This window comes from Venturia canescens, chromosome 8 (genome assembly GCF_019457755.1).
Source record: "Venturia canescens isolate UGA chromosome 8, ASM1945775v1, whole genome shotgun sequence".
Taxonomy (NCBI): domain Eukaryota; kingdom Metazoa; phylum Arthropoda; class Insecta; order Hymenoptera; family Ichneumonidae; genus Venturia; species Venturia canescens.
In genome coordinates, this window is record NC_057428.1 from 6,462,700 (window position 1) to 6,482,567 (window position 19,868).

At 39.3% G+C, this 19,868-nt stretch overlaps 1 protein-coding gene across 20 annotated transcripts in view; it reads left to right on the forward strand.

The window, feature by feature from the left end:
* The window catches only part of mmd (mind-meld), a 619,790-nt gene that overhangs the window by 161,484 nt on the left and 438,438 nt on the right, over positions 1-19,868 (forward strand). For all 20 annotated transcript variants that reach the window (XM_043427306.1, XM_043427287.1, XM_043427309.1 and 17 more), the window contains exon 4: positions 4,469-4,617. In XM_043427306.1, the coding sequence (XP_043283241.1) occupies positions 4,469-4,617 (149 nt within the window). The remainder of the gene's footprint in view (positions 1-4,468; positions 4,618-19,868) is intronic.

Below are 19,868 nucleotides of genomic sequence, written 5' to 3' on the forward strand. Positions count from 1 at the left end.
CCGCTAGCCCATTCAGTGGTGCTAAAAGAAAATTACGAAAACATTCAGAAGGTTCTAGAGAAAATTAATTACGTCGAACATAAGTGGCAGATTTGTGGCGATTTGAAAATCCTGTCGATGATATTGGGATACACATATTGGATATACAGGGTGTCCCATTTTAATCTTACACCTGACTTTTCTCGGAAAATATTGCTCGGATCAAATATTGTGTGGAACAAAACTTTTAGGGGTTGAAGGGGGACGTTTGATAAAAATTGGTTTGTGGATCCAAAATTCAAAATGGCGGCGTTAGAATGGCCGACATGTTTTTTTCGAATGGAAACATTACTTTTTTTCATCACCAAAAAATTTTTCAGCGCAAAACCAACAACTTTTGTTGGAAAAATTTTTTGATTAAGTTCATATTTTTTAAGTGAGAACATCATTTTCAACTATTTTAGAGGTATCCAGGATGTACTGCGAAGAGATCTTTAACGTACCAAGTGCAAGTGCGTTTGCGTGTAAGGAGCATATCAACGATTTCGTTGGGACTGAAATCAGCCATTGTTGCTAATTTTCAGAATTTTCCTCTAATTTAAGAACTTTTAAAAATTTCGAGAATCAAGAATTTTTCTCTGATTTCAGAACCTTTACAAATTTTCGATTTCGTCTCTTGCTAATGGCTGCGGAGTCAGAAGATAAACGTTTCAATCAATTTTTCATCCGTGGGCGATCACAATGACTTCTAAAATAAAAAATTCTTCTCTGTTTTAAAACTCTAAAGTAAGAGAACTACACAAAGTCAGACTACGTCAGTACTACCAATGATGTTTTCTATAATCTCTTATAAAGTGTACTTACCTTTAATCGTACGCGAGGCTTACGCTTAAAGATAAGTTCACGTAAGCAAAACTTACGCCTACTTTTGAGTTGTAAATCAGAGAAGAATTTTTTATTTTAGAAGTCATTGTGATCGCCCACGGATGAAAAATTAATTGAAACGTTTATCTTCTGACTCCGCAGCCATTAGCAAGAGACGAAATCGAAAATTTGTAAAGGTTCTGAAATCAGAGAAAAATTCTTGATTCTCGAAATTTTTAAAAGTTCTTAAATTAGAGGAAAATTCTGAAAATTAGCAACAATGGCTGATTTCAGTCCCAACGAAATCGTTAATATGCTCCTTATTTTAGGGAGGTGTCGGGGCAATTACTTCCGAGCTGAAAATTTGTATCGACGTGAATATCCTGATCGTCGTCGCCCATCACGGCAGATAATCCGAACCCTTGAGCAGCGAGCGAGGGCAGGTCGGATGATCCGCCACCGTCGACATTTCCCAAGCGTCAATAATTTTGGTGGATTGCATGAAGCCCGAAACATGGCTATTTTAGCCATGATAGCAATTGATCCTCATTTGAGTGCCAAAGTGATCTCGGAACAACTGGGGTTTCCCAAATCGACAGTGCACCGTGTATTGAGAGGTGCGAAACTTCACCCGTACCGACTACAATTCCACCAAGACACTCCTAATCCAGATCCGTTGCAAAGGGTGGCGTTTTGTCGGTGGGCGTTGAGACAAATCGAGCGACCCAGGGACTTTTTTCGATACGTTATGTTCAGTGATGAATCTACTTTCAACAACCGTGGTCAAGTGAACCGATGGAACTTTCGGTATTGGTCTGATCAGAATCCACATTGGTTGAGACAGATCGATCACCAGCATCGATGGAGTTTGAACGTATGGTGTGGTATTGTGAACGGGCAATTAATAGGTCCCCATTTTTTCGAGGGAAATGTGAACTCTGTCCGTTACCTTGATTTTCTACAAAATGAACTGCCTCTTTTGCTAGAAGATCTGGATTTGGAAACACGTCAACAGATGTGGTTTCAGCAAGACGGTGCACCCGCTCACTGGGCTCATGTTGTTCGAAATCATCTGGATACAACATTTGGTCAACGGTGGATTGGTCGAGACGGTCCTGTAAATTGGCCTCCAAGGTCACCAGATCTTACGTCTCCTGATTTCTTTTTGTGGGGGTACTTAAAAGACGTTGTCTACCGTCAAGCTCCAACAACACGAGAGAACATGAAGGAGCGGATAAGAGCTGCCTACCGTGCGATCCCGAGAGATGTTCTCCTACGCACAGTTGGTGGTTTTAAGAGAAGAGTTCAGGCATGTTTAAACATGAATGGAGGGATCTTTGAACATCTCTAGGGAGGGATCAGAGTACACTCACGAGGAGGGTTTGGAGTCCGAAAATACTGCGGTAGTGACGAACCGTAGAGACCTAATCCTTGTGAGCTCGTACCTATGGGCATAAAGGCATTGCATGCCCCTCTTTTTAAAAAAGTTGAAAAATAAAATGAAAATAAAAAACACACACACATGCACCTCCACGTACGCACGCATATGCAGACGCACACGCAAACGGACTTGCACTTGGTACGTTAAAGATCTCCCCGCGGTGCATCCTGGATACTTCTAAAATAGTTGAAAATGATGTTCTCACTTAAAAAATATAAACTTAATCAAAAAATTTTTCCAACAAAAGATGTTGGTTTTGCGCTGAAAAATTTTTTGGTGATGAAGAAAAGTTATGTTTCTATTCGAAAAAAACATGTCGGCCATTCTAACGCCGCCATTTTGAATTTTGGATCCACAAACCAATTTTTATCAAACGTCCCCCTTCAACCCCTAAAAGTTTTGTTCCACACAATATTTGATCCGAGCAATATTTTCCGAGAAAAGTCAGGTGTAAGATTAAAATGGGACACCCTGTATATTGGATACACGGACAAAGTGTGGCCCAATAGAACAAATCTGAGTCCTGGAGCATTCAACATCATCCGAAAACCTTTAGTAGAACCCACTAAAATCTTGCTACCCCCTTTGCATATTAAGCTTGGGTTGATGAAACAGTTCGTGAAATCTTTGAACAAAGAGGGAGATTGTTTCATTTATTTAGAACATCAGTTCCCGAATATTTCGGATGCCAAGTTGAAAGAGGGGATTTTCGATGGGCCACAAATAAGAAAGATGTTGAGAGACGAAATGTTTGTCACGACAATGAACAACTCAGAGAAAACCACATGGTGTACTTTCAAGGAAGTCGTTGCGAACGTCTTAGGCAATAACAAAAACCCGAATTACGAAGAAATCGTCAGAGAAATGGTCATCAACTACGCTAAACAAGGTTGTTTGATGAATCTCAAATTGCACTTCTTACATTCCCACGTGGATGCATATCCTGAAAACCTTGGCGCCTACAGCGAAGAGCAGAGAGAGCGTTTCCATTAAGATGTCAAAGGAATGGAACGTCGATATCAGAGAAATTGGGATATTTATGATGGCAGATTTCTGATGGATGTTAAAGAGAGAAACGCCAAAGAAAGGCAGAAAACGCAAAAGAAATCCATTACATAGGTCGTTTGAAGAAAAAAAGGTGCGTTATAGCAAAAAGTCATAGACATTTTTAAGCACTTCCAGATACTTCAGAATGTTATTGGTGGAGTAATATCGGACTTTGAAAGTATATTATAGGACGGTGGAAAAATTTATAGATATATGAGTCTTAGAGGTATTTTTAACCCGTTGGCGTTGGAAAATGCGTTTTTTCCGTAGATTTAGCTCAATAATCAGTTTCTGCAGGTCCTGGATCCGTGCTCTTTGGTTCCTACAGCATTGGTACTTATGGCCTGATGTGAATATGTGAGTATATTAAGCCTACGGACCCTCCCAAAGCGATCTAGTTAACGCTAAACGAGAATAATGGCCTATTTACATCATCTTTTGGAGTTATCGAAAAAATGGTACACAGGATCTGAATTCTAAACTCGAATATTGATTCAGCAGCTCAAAATACGTAGGAAAAGCATAGCCGCATCCGCCGCACAATCAACTTATTTTTTTTTGTGTGACTGTGTTATTTTTAGAGTGATTGTAAAATTACTTCGATGGTAACAAAAAAAAATTTTTTTTTGGAATTTCGAAAAATCGCTCTTTCAGTGGATTTGTACTATTCCACTGTATACGCAGTTCAATTTTTATCGAAATCGGTTGAACAGTGTGGACGAATTCCGCGATCGAAATTTCGAAGCAACTGATTCATTTACAGTTCGTTACATTTCTGCTAGGCTACACAATCTGCTAGAACATTAAAGAAAGTTCATCCCAACTACAGGGAATTGGTTAATCGCGAAAGAGAGCATGAAGTAGGCTATGGAGCTGTCAATATACCAGAGACAACCAAATCTCTTGATTAATGTACGACGGATCTTCAGAAAATATGCAATTGTAAATATTCTCTAAAACATGATAAATTTTCACATTGAAATATGCAAAACAATGGGAAGTATCCATTGATGTTTGGGACCCATGGGCATTGGCCTGAATTTTTCGGAAGTTCTAATATTTTTCGACTCTTCCTACATGAAGGTGTCCTATTGTGAAAATGGGATGAGATAAACGATCATGCTCCTTTTTTTTCAGGTGAGGTCGAGAAACTTTTGAGAGTTTACCGGCAGAACGAAGAACTCGTACGGAACATTCGCAGCCATTCTTATCAAATAATATTTCCAGTACAGTTGCGACATCACGAAAAAATGGGGATATCGACGAGGGAAGCTGGTGGTCCCAAGGTAAATATAACACTCATTTACTCGCATAATATGAAGTCAATTCAAAGTTCAAGCTTAACCTCTGGGAAATTGGTAAATTGCGATGTTTCGATAAAAGATGCTGTACCTTATCAAGAGGCTCGGTAGTCTCGGGACAAGTATAACATTGACAGCCTTGCTGCCTGCTGACCCGAGGCATGCCGCGACTATACTTTCTTCGAACAAGACGATTCGCAATGGTGGGAGTAAAATTGGCATGTCATTTTGTTCAATTACGAAGCTCACGAGCTATTTCGCAACTTGAAATTTGAACTTTCCGCTAATCAAAAATTCTCTTTCGATTGCTTCCAAAACTACTATGATGGGTTACGTAATTACTGAAAAAACCTTTTGCACGGGGTCAATATTGTGCAAAAGTTATTAGCACATTCATGGATTTACCATGTCTATATAGAACACCATCAAAGGCCTCTTGATGCCAGCTATAATTAATTTCTACGAAAGTTCATGTTCTGGCGACAAAAGTAATGAGTTGTGATTGGTGGCGACACTCGCTCTAATGATCCAGCAGAATAAAGTTCTTGTTTATATGAAGCGGCCATCTTGGCCTGTTGTACAAAAACTTGAACAAACAATGAGCACCGCCTTAAACGCTGCCACATGCCAAAAATTACTAATATTATTTTTAATTTCACTATTTACGAATCATTCCGATATTCATTTTGAACGTAATTAGAGTCGAATTAATCGGGAAAACACGCAAAATCAGAAAAATTTATCCTGAACCTGATTTTATTCGAAAAAATCAGTGAAAGGAAATACAAACAGGGTTATTTTGAATAGCATATAAATCCGTGACCAGCGTGTTCGGGACGCGATTTTGAACGAAACTTTAGAGGGGTTTTTTTTTAGAGCCATAGTTTTTAAATGGCAAGCATTAGAATTAGCGCTTTTCAAAGCAATAGGAAGACCGCTTTCATCGATAATGCTCAGTCAGACTATACTCACACATCGAAGGCGAAGAGTATTGTTTTTTGTTTGAAAGGCAACGTCTCGTGTAGAAGTAGCGTGGAAATTAATTGACGATACTGATATATCTGATGATCGGCTGATTTTTTTTTTACGTCGGACTGCTTGCTACTATCGGTTAAAAGGTTTACTGTTGGTCGATAACTACTGTTTTGTTATCGTTCAAGACGGTAGTGTAGGGCTGACTCAAATAAATCGTGAAAGAAAAATTAGAACGATATAAGATTTCTTATATCGTTCAGTATGAAAGGGACCCAAGACGAGGACGAAGGACGAAGACGAGAACGAATAGCTTTTGCCCGTGATTTGACACCGTGTTATCTTTCCCCCAAGAGTCTCGCCGAGACTCTTTCGGGTAGGTTACAAAATCATTTCTAAAAAGTCTTGGCGAGATTTTTCGCAAATTATTCTGACAATCATGCCGAGACTGTCAAATTTTTTGTTTAAATCCTTGCTGAGAGTCACACCGAGACTCTTTCCGGTACTTTACAAAATCATTTGTAAAGTGTCTTAGTGAGACTATTCGCAAAGTATTCTGACAGTCTTTCCAAGATTGTCAGAATAATTTGCGAATTTAAAAAATTTTTTAAATCCTTACTGAGAGTCTCGCCGAGACTCTTTCCGATACTTTACAAAATCATTTGTAAAGAATCAGCTTCCCGCTCGATTGCACTATAAACATTCGACTGTAAAAATCGGTCAATATTATTTCGAACTTTAAATATTGAATAAATCGTCATGACTTTTTAATGTTGCTAATTTATGGGGTAATAAAATAAATAGTAATAAAAAAAGAACAATTTATGTCATTCGATCGGTTTCATTGACTAGCGATTGAATACTTTTACCGACGATGTCTCGTCGAGCGGAGAGGTTGGAAGAACTTTCGTTGAATTACTTGAGAAAATTGAAGAGGAAATGTGTTGCGCTTGCAAGCAGCGAGAGTCGCGAAGATTTCATGGATGATTCTTGTGACTCAAATCAACAAAACATAGGAATCAAATTTTGCATTGAATTCGCTCGATTATTAGATAAATGAATATTTTCCGCACTTGGTAAAGCGATTCCCATTCTCAAGTTGAGTAACAGGTTTCCGAGGACGTTGAGCCATTGTTAATGATACACGGAGATGAATTCAACTATTATAGTTTCATTTTCGGTCAAAGTATATTAAACACTAGATAGAAGAATAACATTTTGCATTGGGTTTGTCTTGATTTTCACGAAATTGTTTATTAAGTGAGGATTAATATAAATCGTCGTTTTCAAGTAAATTTATTGTTCTAGTTCATACTGTTTACATTTACATTCTACGACTATTTCCTCAGAGGTTTCTATACTTTTATGGGATAGAGAGTTGTTGTTATGACTTAAAGTTGTGCTGCTTTGTTTTTGCCTTTGGGCTAAATTTTTTGTTTGTTTTTTTTACATACTTTTCTTAAAATTAATGAAGGGAGTAGGTGATTTAGGAGGGGGGTTACAGGAGGGGGGGTTGGATTGGGCAAAGAATGTTGGCTTTCGCCGATGAGTTGTCGTATGGTCTACGGTCCTCTGGCGTAAGTCCCCGTAGATACGGACATGCGTGGTTTCGGAGTTTGTCCAGGTTGTTCCGGTGTATCTCGCATAGGCGCTCGACGAAGGATTTTTCCCCGGTCATCGTCCACAAATCGGCAGTTGGGAAGGTAATCGGCAGACCGGCGGCTTCTTTAAGCGTTTTTTTGTACAGTGTCTCCATTTTTTTCAGAGATGTTTTATTGTATAGCGGCAGTAGGCCAGCGGTTCCGTAATCTAGTGATGGAAGAACACATGCCCTGATTACTCTCCATTTTGTGTATGCGTCTACATTGCTGTAGCGTCCTATAATTCCTTGGAGGCAGTTGACCACAAATTTTGTGATTCCGAGTCTTTTCTCGAGTTGCGGTGTTATTTTGAGGGTTCTCGTGATAGTGACTCCAAGGTAATGGAGTTTTCTTGCTGGGTTTATTATTTCGATGTTTCTGGTTTGTGGGTTTACAATGCTGATTCCGCGTTGCCCTTCGTATCGGTGTTGTCGTCCAAAGATCATCGCTTGCGTTTTTGAAGCGTTGCATTTTAGTCCCCATTTTTGGTAGTAGTCAAATAATTCTTGCGTGTTTTTCTCCGCCAGGTATTGTGCTCGGCGGGGGGTATGTCCGTTGTTCAGTATCATCATGTCGTCTGCGTACTGGGAACTGAGACTGGCCGAGTGCGGGACGTCTGAGATGTATAGGTTGAATATTATCGGTCCAAGCACTGAGCCTTGTGGGACTCCATGTGGTTGGTGAATGGCCTCACATATCTCGTTTAAAAATTTGCCCTGCAACTTTCGATCTAGTAGATATGACTCGAGTATTTTGATTAAACCCAGATCTATGTTTTTTTTTGTTAATTTATATACCAATGCTGCGTGGTTTATGCTGTCGAAAGCTTTGGAAAGATCCAGCGAGACAGCATAACAAGTGGTTTCTTCGTTTATTGCTTTTTGTATGTGATGTATCGTTCTGGTCAGTTGGCTGTCTGTCCCCAGGGCTGGCCGAAAACCGTGTTGAGAGTCTGGTAATATTTGGAAGCATGAGTCCATTCTATTTTTGATTATGTGTTCGAACCATTTGCCCATTGTGTTCAACAGTGTTATCGGCCTATACGATGACGGTTCGTTTACAGGTTTCCCTGGTTTATGTAAGAAGATACAGGTTCCAAGTTTCCATATGTTTGGGAAGTAATTATGCGTTAGACAGAAATTAAAGATTTCTTGCACTCGTGCGAAACAGCTGTCATGCATGCATTTTAAGTGTTTCGCGCCGAGTCCGTCTGGTCCGGGGGATTTGTTATTTTTGAGTTTATTCAGTGCTTTTTTCATTTCTAGATTGTTGGTTGGGAGTAGCGGCTTAGATGGTGTGTTGACGGTTGTTAATTTGTGTTCGTCCTTAACTGCGCTTTCGCGCTGGATTGCGGCGTCGATTAGCATCGCAGCTACTTCTTTTTGCGTGGTTGCACCCTCAAAAAAGGGCACCCTGTTTTCTGGTCTTTTAAGGGATTTTTGTATTTTCCACATTACCTTACGGTTGTCTGTTTCGTTCTCGATAACGCGTAGCCATTGCTCTTGTTTATATTCCCTTATATGCTTAATCACTCGCGATTTGAGTTCTTGTAAGCGCGCGACCCACGCGGGATCTCGGACGCGTCCGTTGCGTCGCATAGCATACCGCACGCGATTTCTTTCGCGGATTGTCTGTTGGATTTCATCTGGAAGTATTTCACTAGATTTCTTTATCTCACGAGTCATGCCATGCACGACCGACTGCAAGTGAGATGTAAGAGATTCGATGGCGCTTTCGATCTCGTTCGTTGATTTTATTGGGGGCGGCTGCGCGAGCGTTGTACGATTTTCATATTCGAGCCATTCCTCTTTCGATTTGAGTCTCGTTCTACCTTTTTTTGTGAGCTCGGGTGTTATTTTTATTTGTACAATGATGGGCATGTGGTCACTTCCAATGTCCTCGATATTTTCGCACGACGTGATGTTATTGGCGATGTTGGTCACAGCGAAGTCTAATATGTTATTGTAGACAGAGTTTGGCCTTGATCCTCGCGGATCCATTGCAATATCAATAAGACCGTTGTTTATGTGCTGGTATATGATGGTTCCGCGTTGATCGTTTGTTCTGTGTCCAAATATTTGATGTTGAGCGTTCCAGTCTCCGACTGTGATCGAGTTTTGTGTATTCAGGATATTTTCTATGTCATATATATATAAATCGTCGATAATGGAATTTCGCACCTCAGAGAATTTAGCATTTTGAAAGAATTTTTCATATCTGGACATAATTCAAAGCCTACATGTGAAGGAGTATGCACCGAATAACGCTCCACAAACCAAAAGTATCAAGACAAAAAATCATAAAAGTTTTTTTCAAAAGTTGTGAAGCTATCTGTTTTTTCTGGTCCAATAGCGAGTTTTCAATTTTCTTTTGACTCCATAGCCGGCCAAATTTTCGCCCTGAATTTTCTGTTTTCCTTGATGCGCTCAGAAAATGTAAGAGTTCGGTCCAAGCAGCTATTTGTAAAGTTTGAACGCTGCGTGACTTTCGCTGCATTTTTGATGAAAACATTTTTTTTTCATTTTGAATAATTGTACTGAGAGTTCTCGAAGATTTTTTCGGGCTCGATCGAAAGTGGAAAAAAATTTCGAATTGATAAAAAATTATGCGATTCGTTTAAACCTAATATGATTTTCCACGTCAAAATTATATACCGAATAGAAATTTTGAGTAGCCGATTTTTCCCAACAATTTACGAGAATAAGTTAATAGAACGATTTTTATAAACACTTTCATATTTACCATTGAGCACATGATTTAACATGTGCTTTTCCACCAACGTTTCTTTTTTAAACGCTGAATAGAACTTTTTCTATTAGATGCATCCTTCATAAGATGCATTCTTTAAGAATAGACTCCCGATCATTCTTTAATTATAAATAATCGTGTAGTGATTGAAAAAATCAATTTAGAAATGACGAAGGAATTAAATTTCAAATTTATATCATACTTACGTTCACAATATCGTAAAGATTTTTCCCATGTGTCAATAATACAGTATAATAAATTTTATGTGGATATTTATTGGGAACGATATAAGATTTTTTAATATTTCCGGTATACGATAATCTTATAAGACATCTTATACTAAATGATATAAGAAATTTTATATCGAACCAATTTTTTTCGGCGAGACTCTCAGCATTTTTTTTTAAATATTTAAAATTTTTATATATATAAATATTATTTTAATTTAATTAATTAATAAATAAATTTATATATATCAATTTTATATATATATAAAAATTAAAATTTTTTAAAAATGTTTTAAAATAAAATTTGACAGTCTCGACAAAATTATCAGAATAATTTACGAAACAGTCTCGCTAAGACTCTTCACAAATGATTTTGTACAGTACCGAAAAGAGTCTCAGTGAGACTCTCAGCAAGGATTTAAAATAAAATTTGACAGTCTCGGCAAGATTGTCAGAATAATTTGAAATAAGTCTCGCCAAGACTTTTTATAAATGATGTTGTAACGTACCCGAAAGACTCTTGGTGAAACTCTTGGATTACAATTTTACAGTCCCGAAAATGATTCTATGCGAGACTATAACGAGACGTCTCGCGAAAACATCTCGCCGATACGTCTCATCGAGACCAATTTTTTTTCCCGGGCCGGTAACTCGTGGGAGAGACGAAACTCGGTACGGCGTCCCAAGCTCGTCCACGACGTATAGGGGGACAGATAACACGGTGTCGACGACACGGCTTCAAGTCGCGGACAAAAGGTATTTATCCTCGTCCTGATCTTCGTTCTCGTCTTCGTCCTTCATCCTCGTCTTAGGGCCTCTCTAATACTGAACGAAATAAGAAATCTTAATATCGTTCCAATTTTTCTTTCACGATTTATTTGAATCAAATCTACGTTATTGTCTTGAACGATAATGAAGCAGTAGTTATCGGCCAACGGTAAAACTTTTAACCGATAGTAGCAAGTAGTCCTACATAAAAAAACATCAGCCGATCATGAGATGCTTTAGTATCGTCAATTAATTTCCATACTAACTCCACACGAAGGGCAAAAGCTTTGCGCGTGGAAAGTGTACAGCGAGATGTTACCTTTCAAATAAAAGACAATATTTTTCGCCTTTGATGTGTGAATATAGTCGAACTGAGGCATCGCGCATTATCGATGAAAGTGGTCTTCCTATTGTTTCAAAAAGCGCAAATTCTAATGCCTGCCATTTAAAAACTATGGCTCTGAAAAAAATATCCCTTTGCAGCTTCGTTCAAAATCGCGTCCCGAACACGCTGGTCACGGGTTAATATGCTATTCAAAATTACCCTGAATATGCACTTTTTAGCGCATGCGCAGATCGAAGGTTTTAGAAGCATTTGAGGACGTGAACCACAAATTTGTTTTTATTGTTTTTAATTTTGAACAATTTTTTTAAATTGTGAAATGAAATGAATTTATTAATTGAATAATAACAAAAAGGATCGAAATTCGATAATTGCAACATAAAGTCAGCTTGTAACAAAAATTTAATTTTATAGCTCTATAATCCTTTTACGTGATGAAATTTACTATGAGATTCGTGAGATAGCATGAACTTATTACGCTCGAAGTCAACCTGCTCGCGCTTTTCGCGAGCAGTTTATTATTATTTTCATATTTTGGGTAAGTTTCGGTCTCGTCCTCTACAGGGCGATTCAAGGAATTTGATTGATAAGGATATTGAATATATCGGGATTTGTACACAGACTGACAATTCATTTTAATTGAACTCTTCAGGGTGCAGCAACAACCCAATTATCCACTATGTGGAAATGAATTACGTTCGGGCTAGAGGAACTTACAAAAGGAACTTACAACGTTCAAAATATAGTCGTGACGCATCTTCGGCTATAATGACTCATTTTCACGTACACATTGTTCATTTAACTTCATTTTCAACAATCATTTGTACTCACTATAATCCTTAATCAAACTACACGACATGATAGAGTTTATGGCAGGACTAAAATTCACCTATTATCAATTAACCTAGCGAGCCCAAATTTACCATTTGGTTCTACGGTTCTAGGTACAACCTTTACGTCTTACTGAACGCTTTTACAAGATCACGGTTCCGAAGAAAATCACTATGCGAGCACGGGGCAGCAGTATTTCGAGCTGCTGAATATTCTGATAACTCTAAAAGATGATGTAAATAGGCCATTATTCTCGTTTAGCATCAACTAATTCGCTTTCGGAAGGTCCGTAAGCTTAATATACTCACATATTTACATCAGGTCATAAGTATCAACGCTGTAGGAACCAAATTTACTTTTGGGTTGTGGTGACTGACTAAGTCCACTAATGATGTTCGCGAAAACGCCAAAGTTCAAAATAGAAGATTTTGGGGTGAGGTGAACGGGGTACTGATGGAGCAGAGCCTCCGGCAGATACTCTGAATTGATGTAGAAGACTGCTGACGAACTCATGAACTCTGCACTCCGAGGTTTGATACAGGGAGTTTTATCCTTGTTACTCCTCTTCAAGGGTTGCTCTGTCCGGTCCTGGCCTTTAATTTTTCTATGGTGGGGAAATTCCATTATTCCTGACTCTCGGATTCGCGAATAAGACCATGGTCCGATTTCTCCAAATGTTACCTCTTCTCAAGGGTTCCTTGTTATCTGGTGCGTAGGTGATATCATGAGTCGCCTCAGGTCGTGTCGCGACTCTCAGTCTCCAGATTATATTGGTATTAGTTATGTTCTCCTATTGTTCATGGTGTAATGTATGGGGATCTCAAAGATTCGTGGTAAGTATTGGCTGTATTTGGAAAGAGTAGGAGACGACTTACGAGTTCTTCATTTCTTAATTAATTTTTCTCCTTGTTTTATACTATGGTTTTCACTAGTACTTTTCATTTTATTTTGTTTTCTTTCTGTCATTGGAGGAGGCAAGGATCAGATCTTGGATAAATACTTTGGTTTCAGTCAATATTAAATATTTTTGGGGCGTTGCACTGGATGTAACACTCATATATGTATAAATTTTTCCACCGACCTATGTTATATTTTCGAAGCCCGAAATAACTTCACCAATAACGTTCCAAAATATCTGGAATCGCTTAAAAATGTTTATCGCTTTTTGAAGAAAAAAATTCGGAGAGAGTTGTATGGTATAGTGTCAAATAAGTCGTTGAGGCGATAACAAAAGTCCGAATTACGAAGAAATCGTCGGAGAAATGATCATCAACTACAGTAAACAAAGTTGTTTGATGAATCTCAAATGGCACTTCTTACATTCGCACCTAGATGCATATCCTGAATATCTTGGCGCCTACAGTGAAGAGGGAAATGCCCAGGAAAGGCATAAAACGCAAAAAAAAATCCATTAAGAGCGAATATTAGTGTGACAGGCTGAAAAATAAGGTATTTTTGTGATTTTTCTTTTTAAATATGGCTCTATTAAATTATTTGTATTGAAGTAATTGATTATACGAAGGATTTTTTTTTAATTTTTAGTACATTTTATTAAGCAAAGGACCGGTCGAAAAACGGCGTCTCAAAAAAAGACTCCCCGACGGTTGGCAGTATAAGTGCCACAGCAAGCATGTGAAATCACAAATTCAAAAGTTATTAAATTATAATAGTATAGCTATCGCAGTATGGTAGAAATTTGAAAATTTTTATTTAAAATAAAATGGCGCCCATATAAAAAAAATTCAAATTTTACACAAAAATTTTGCAGTATATTGTGTGACGGGGTTTTTCGTCACTGGTGGCTGAAATGGGTGGAAATAAAGGTGGATAAAAATTAAATAAATAATAAGCAGAAATTTAATAGAAGAGAACGATAACATAATCAATGGGCTTTATTTTACCAAATGTTCGGTTTGGGCGCCAGTTAGTTTTTATAACAAAAAGTAACAAAAATAAATTAGATCGATCTCTTTGGATCTTTAATAGTAACAACAGTGGACTTAATTATTACATCAAATGCGGGGGAAAATGTACAGAACAGGGCTACCTCGAGAAAAGAAAAAAGAAAACGGGGAAAATGGTTCAACGTTGCAAAAGAGAAAACAATTACAATGATGATCCATCAAAGTACGATGCGCGAATCACCGACAAAACGATGGCGAAGGGCAAAGGGGGGGGGGCGTAGATCACACGAAAAAGGGGCTTAAACTAGCACCACAGCACTCATTCGCATTTAACGCAAAAAGAACAATTTCAAAGAACAATTCGAAACAAGGGGAGAATCAATCACCAGCCAGAAGGGCTCGGAGAAAATTCGACCATGAAAAAGGTGACCGACGAAATTGAGACGCGATCTATGACGAAAATGGCAAAACGACCACGTGTTTTTCGTCGCAGAGTCAAGAGAGTGAAAACGACTTACTTGGCGTTGAGATAATACGTCGTACGATTTTTCGTGCTCAAAATTGCTTCGATGGTCTCCAGATCAAACCGGTGGTCGGTGAAATTCGATAAATGGGGGGAAAACGAAAAACTACAAGTAAAATTAAAAGTACGGGGAACTCGGCCGTGTTGATGAGTAAGATAAAAGGCGAAATTCAAGAAATCAGAATAAGGTAAAATTAACGTTACGTAAGGCAGTTAAGAAATGAAGAGTCTCCTCCGAACGAGATAGGCGGGCGGCGGGCATCGGCAAGAAGTATGGGCCGTATATCGGTCCACTGGTCGACACGGGTTCGTACGGGTGTGGCAATATTAATGAGCAATGCAGCCCGGTTATAATTTGAAAATTCAACATCAGATGTCTCACAAATTTTGTCAGATCCCAATAATTTTGAAAATTTGTAGACATATTCTTAAAAGCCAAAGCTGTCTATTTAAGTAAAAAAAAAGCGATTTTTTTATTTTTTCACACTGGTATCCCCCCTTAAATAGATCGTTTGAAGAAAAAAAGATGCGCAATCGACATTTTTAAGCGATTCCAGATATTTTGGAATTTTATCAGTAGAGGAACATCGGGTTTCGAAAATATAACATAGGTCGGTGGAAAAATTGATAGATATATAAATCTTAGAAGTATTTTTAACCTGTTGACGTTGGAAAATTCGTTTTTTTTTCGTAGTTTTCACCCAATAATCGGTTTCTGCAGGTCCTGGATCCGTGCTCTTTGGTTCCTACAGCATTGATACTTATGACCTGATGTAAATGTGAGTATATTAAGCTTACGGACCCTGAGGGAGTGATCTAGTTGACGCTAAACAAGAATAATGGCCTATTTACCTCGACTTTTGAAGTTATCGAAAAAATGGTACACAGGATTTGAATTCTAACTTCGAATATTGAAACGTAATACTTACTAAAAACTCCCGAACTCTCATAAAATAAAAACTTGTAAGATACGACGACCGAGCGCATCATTCTTTACCCTTGGTGGCCATCTTGGGTTGTTCTACTGATACCCAAATAAGACATAGGCACCACTCTGAACGGCGTCACATGTCAATAAATCTAACAGATTCATTCTCATTTTATTTATTTTCTAACCTTTCTTTATACCTTTTCCTTTTCTTTGTACCAATCAAAGCGCAATTAGAGTCAAAGTAAAGATAAACATCAGCGGAATCTAAATAAACTGTGAACTCGATAGTTGAAACTTCGATAGTTGAAAGTTCTCTTACCGTGCGGCTTTTATCGATCCCTGTAGCTCATGGTGGGGACACCAATGTCAGCACCGTCACGTAGTAGACGAAGAGTAGGCGCAAGAAGAGTAAACAAATGAATCCCAGATATACACATGGTTACGTGTTACTGTACTGTCACTGACCAACCCAGCTGCGTATAATCTGATTCAATTTATTGTGCGCATCCTCGATCATTGCAAATGCGATGCAGAGCTGATCCCACCACTGTTGCAACTATCGAATTCGTAGTGGAAATCGATTGCGAATTTGTTTTTAAACAAATAATTTGCAATAGAAGCGATGTAAAAAGGGTGTCTTACTGCGCATGCTCAAGGACAATGTTCTAGAACGCGAACTTGACTTTTTCATGTTTTCAGAAATCAAATAATAAAGCAAAGTTATAAAATAAAACAAATCCGATAATTGAGCAATAAAAAATGCGTTTAATTAATAATCATTTCAACATTGAATAAAGAGATTGCTAAAATGTGAGCGACCAATCAGAATCATTGAATTATGGCATTAGGCCAATCTGAAAGATCGTTAGAAACAAGATGGGCAGAACCGGGGTTGGAGACTGGTTTTCGGCACTCATAGACTCACACGGTCGGAGAAGGGGTATAACAGCCGGTGTGCGACTCATTCGGCAGACAATTCTCCCTACCTGTCGGATCTCCTAGAGACTTGACTAGCCTAGCCTACACAATACACTCTATTCTGACCCAACCGAAAATTCTTGTCTGTAAAAATTCCTTGGGTACCTGGGATATTGGTGTTATGTCCAGAAGGGACGAACGTGGGTAAGGTTAATGATTATTTATTTTCGCTGCCACCAACTCGCATGAAGTGCAGGATTTTTAAAAGAGAAGTGAGCCAAGAATCACTGGAATGAATTGAAGGTGTAAATGCAATAAAATAATGAGAGTAATCACGGTTAAATAATCAGAGTTAATTTTAGAGAATAATGGGGAAAAGCCTATGGTCCTGTACGGGCCCCGAAGCAGGAGATTGGGTTGCTCAAATAATGTATAACAGGGAAACAGAAACTACACCGAAATAGATTTATTATATCATAAGTCAATATTCGACGAGAACGTGAATTATAAATTTGAAAGAAGGATAGGGTTACAATTTTGAAGTTGAAAACAACAGTAGCATTAACATTTACGCCAACTTACTTCTCGCTCGAACGGGAACAATTCTCCCGCTCCACTCTCCACACTATAACCGTACTACAAAGTGACGCGCGGTTCACACACACACGAACATAATTGATTTCAGAAGAATAACAAAAAGTGAGACGCGAGACGCGTTAACAAAACATTCATGAGACGGTGTTTGGTGCCGTTTAATCGCGTGTATTGTCGGAAGTCAGACTTACGAGGTCTCTACGCGGTTTCACCTAATTTTCTTAGGAATTACTATACCACCGCGAGTAGCTGACTTACGAAGTGTCAGTTAGGAATCACACGGAACTGAGGCGCGAGAAGATCAGCTACGGCGACGATAGCTCGAAAGCGATCGTCGTGGCGTGATCTTTTCGCACCGATAGCACTTCAGTCATTCCCGAGGACACAACTCCTTTTCTTTTCTATTCCTCGGAACTCGAGGTCAGGCGATGCTGAACCAGCGAATTCCGAGGGGCCTTTCGTTCGCGACGACACCAAACAACGCTCACTGATCGTTCGGTCAGTCTCGCCACTTATTTAAAAATTTATGGAAAGTTATCATCTATGAATTGTTTTATATGTAAAGGATCAGTCGAGAGGAAATCGTGGTCACGTACCGCGGTTTTCGGTGTACGAACGTGGGACGTGACATTGGTGAGACTCGGCGACGTATCGATCCCGTAGTCCAGGGTCTAATTTCTAACCTAAAAGTTTCCGAATTTTCGTTGTGCGGAGCATTAGTGAGACTTGGTGACGTATCGGTCCCGTGGTCTGAATATCCACAACCTAACCTGTTTTGTGTAGGAGCATTGGCACCGTTCAGCGACGTTTGAGGCCCGTGGTCCAGAACAAACTCTAAATTTATTCATTTTTCGGTTTGTGGATGATAGAGGTGACTAACACATTGATTTTGTTTCTTTTAAATTCAAGATTATTAAAATTCTATCCAAATTGGTCAGGTAAAAAGAACAAATTAATTTACGGAATTAAGTTATAAGAATTTCGATTTCCATATCCAAGTGGGCTATTGTACGACACAAATTATAAGAAAAATTGTAAAAGTAATCAGAACGTCGGCTTGCGGATTCGAATCTAATCGATCATAGAGAGCGAAAGAAATAGTATATTACACAACAAGGGCAGAAAGTTTGAAATTCCTGCACTGCGCGTCATAATGCCCGAGGCGAAGCAGAGGGCATTTGACGTGCAGTTCAAGGCTTTTAAACGTCTGCCCGTGTGGTGTATACTATTTTTCTTTACAGCCGGTCGAAAGTACGTTTCTTCCGAAAAGTTCATTTATCGATAGAAGATGTTTTGATGCCTGCCCCGACATTTGCGGCACGAACGAAGCGAGTGCCAGCTGGTCGGGGGCAGGCATCAATACAAAAAACAGCAAATATAATTGGATAATTATGGGAATAACCGAAATATTGCAATATGGAAGTGATTAAGTAATCGAAATAATTTAAGAAATAACGAAAGGGTGCCTATATGGTCCCGTACGGGTTCCGAAGCAGGAGATTGGGTCGCTCAAATAATTATTAACCGGGAATTCAGATTTATTGACATGGAAATAGAAGGTTCGACGAGAACAGAAATATATGTGAAAAGTATGCGAAAAGGAAAGATACAAAAAGGTTTACAATTTGAATGAATCGAGGTACGATTTTGAAGACGGAACCGTGAATTAACATTTACTCCCACTTACTCTTTCACACGAACGGGAACAATTCTCCCGTTCCGCTCCGCATACAATAACCGCGCCTTCATTTGATGCGCGGTTCACACACACGCACAGAATTAACTTGGTTTTATGAAGAATAACAAATTGAGAAATAAACTTAACAAAAGGGTGCACGCAAAAGTCTGCAAGACTCGACAAAAGAACGTCCGTGAGGCAAGGGGCAGTGTGTTGCTCACTACGTGTTTGTCATCGGAAGTTAGGCTTACGGGTCCTCTATGCGGTTTCACCATTCTTTCAGGATTTACTAAACCGCCGCGAGTTGCTAACTTACGGAGTTATCCTGAGGGACGACCGAGTGTCGGTTAAGAATCAAACGGAACTGATGTACAAAAATCCTCGCCACGGCGACGAGAGCTCGAAAGCGATCGTGGTGACGGGGTTTTCAGTGCATCTCAGCACTTCAGTCTCTAAGTTATGACTTTAGTCGTTACCAAGGGTATGCACGTGCCGCCTTGGAGGTCGCGATCAGGCGATGCCGAATCGGCGGATTCCAAGCGGTTGCTAAGGCACGAGGCATCGCGTACCCACCGAATCAAGAACGTTCTAGCAGTTTCAATAAAAGAAATATTTTAAAGTTGAGAGGAATCGTCGTCAAGTCTCGCGTTTAATGATAACTAAAAGCGGGACGTGACACTCACCCCCCCCCCCCCCCCCCACCCTCGGAGATTTTCGGCGTTCTCGTCGAATTGGAAAATACAGAAGAAAAGAAATATTTTAAATCTCGGGGAAAAAAAACCCCAATGGGGAAAAAAACCGAAATATAGAAATAGGGAAGAGGAGAAAAACATAACCCACACTTTAGCACTCGTTCAAAATCATTCATGGCGGATTCCAACACACTCTTCGGATGAGGCTTCCTCCGGATCCGCTGGTATGAACCCCTCGTGAACATCCGACCAGGGAACGCGTAGAAGAAGGCTCGACGCGCAGGCCAAATCAACTGTAGATTTAAGCAGGTCTTCCAAATTTCATGCGACGAAGCATCGTTGTTTTGATGGTATTGAGGTCAACGACTCCTGGTTCGAGATTTTAGTTCTGCTGAGCATCGTCACATGGATCTCGGGGCGCCGACTGTGTGGCCCTACCCCGGGATTCCCGATGATTCAACAGACGT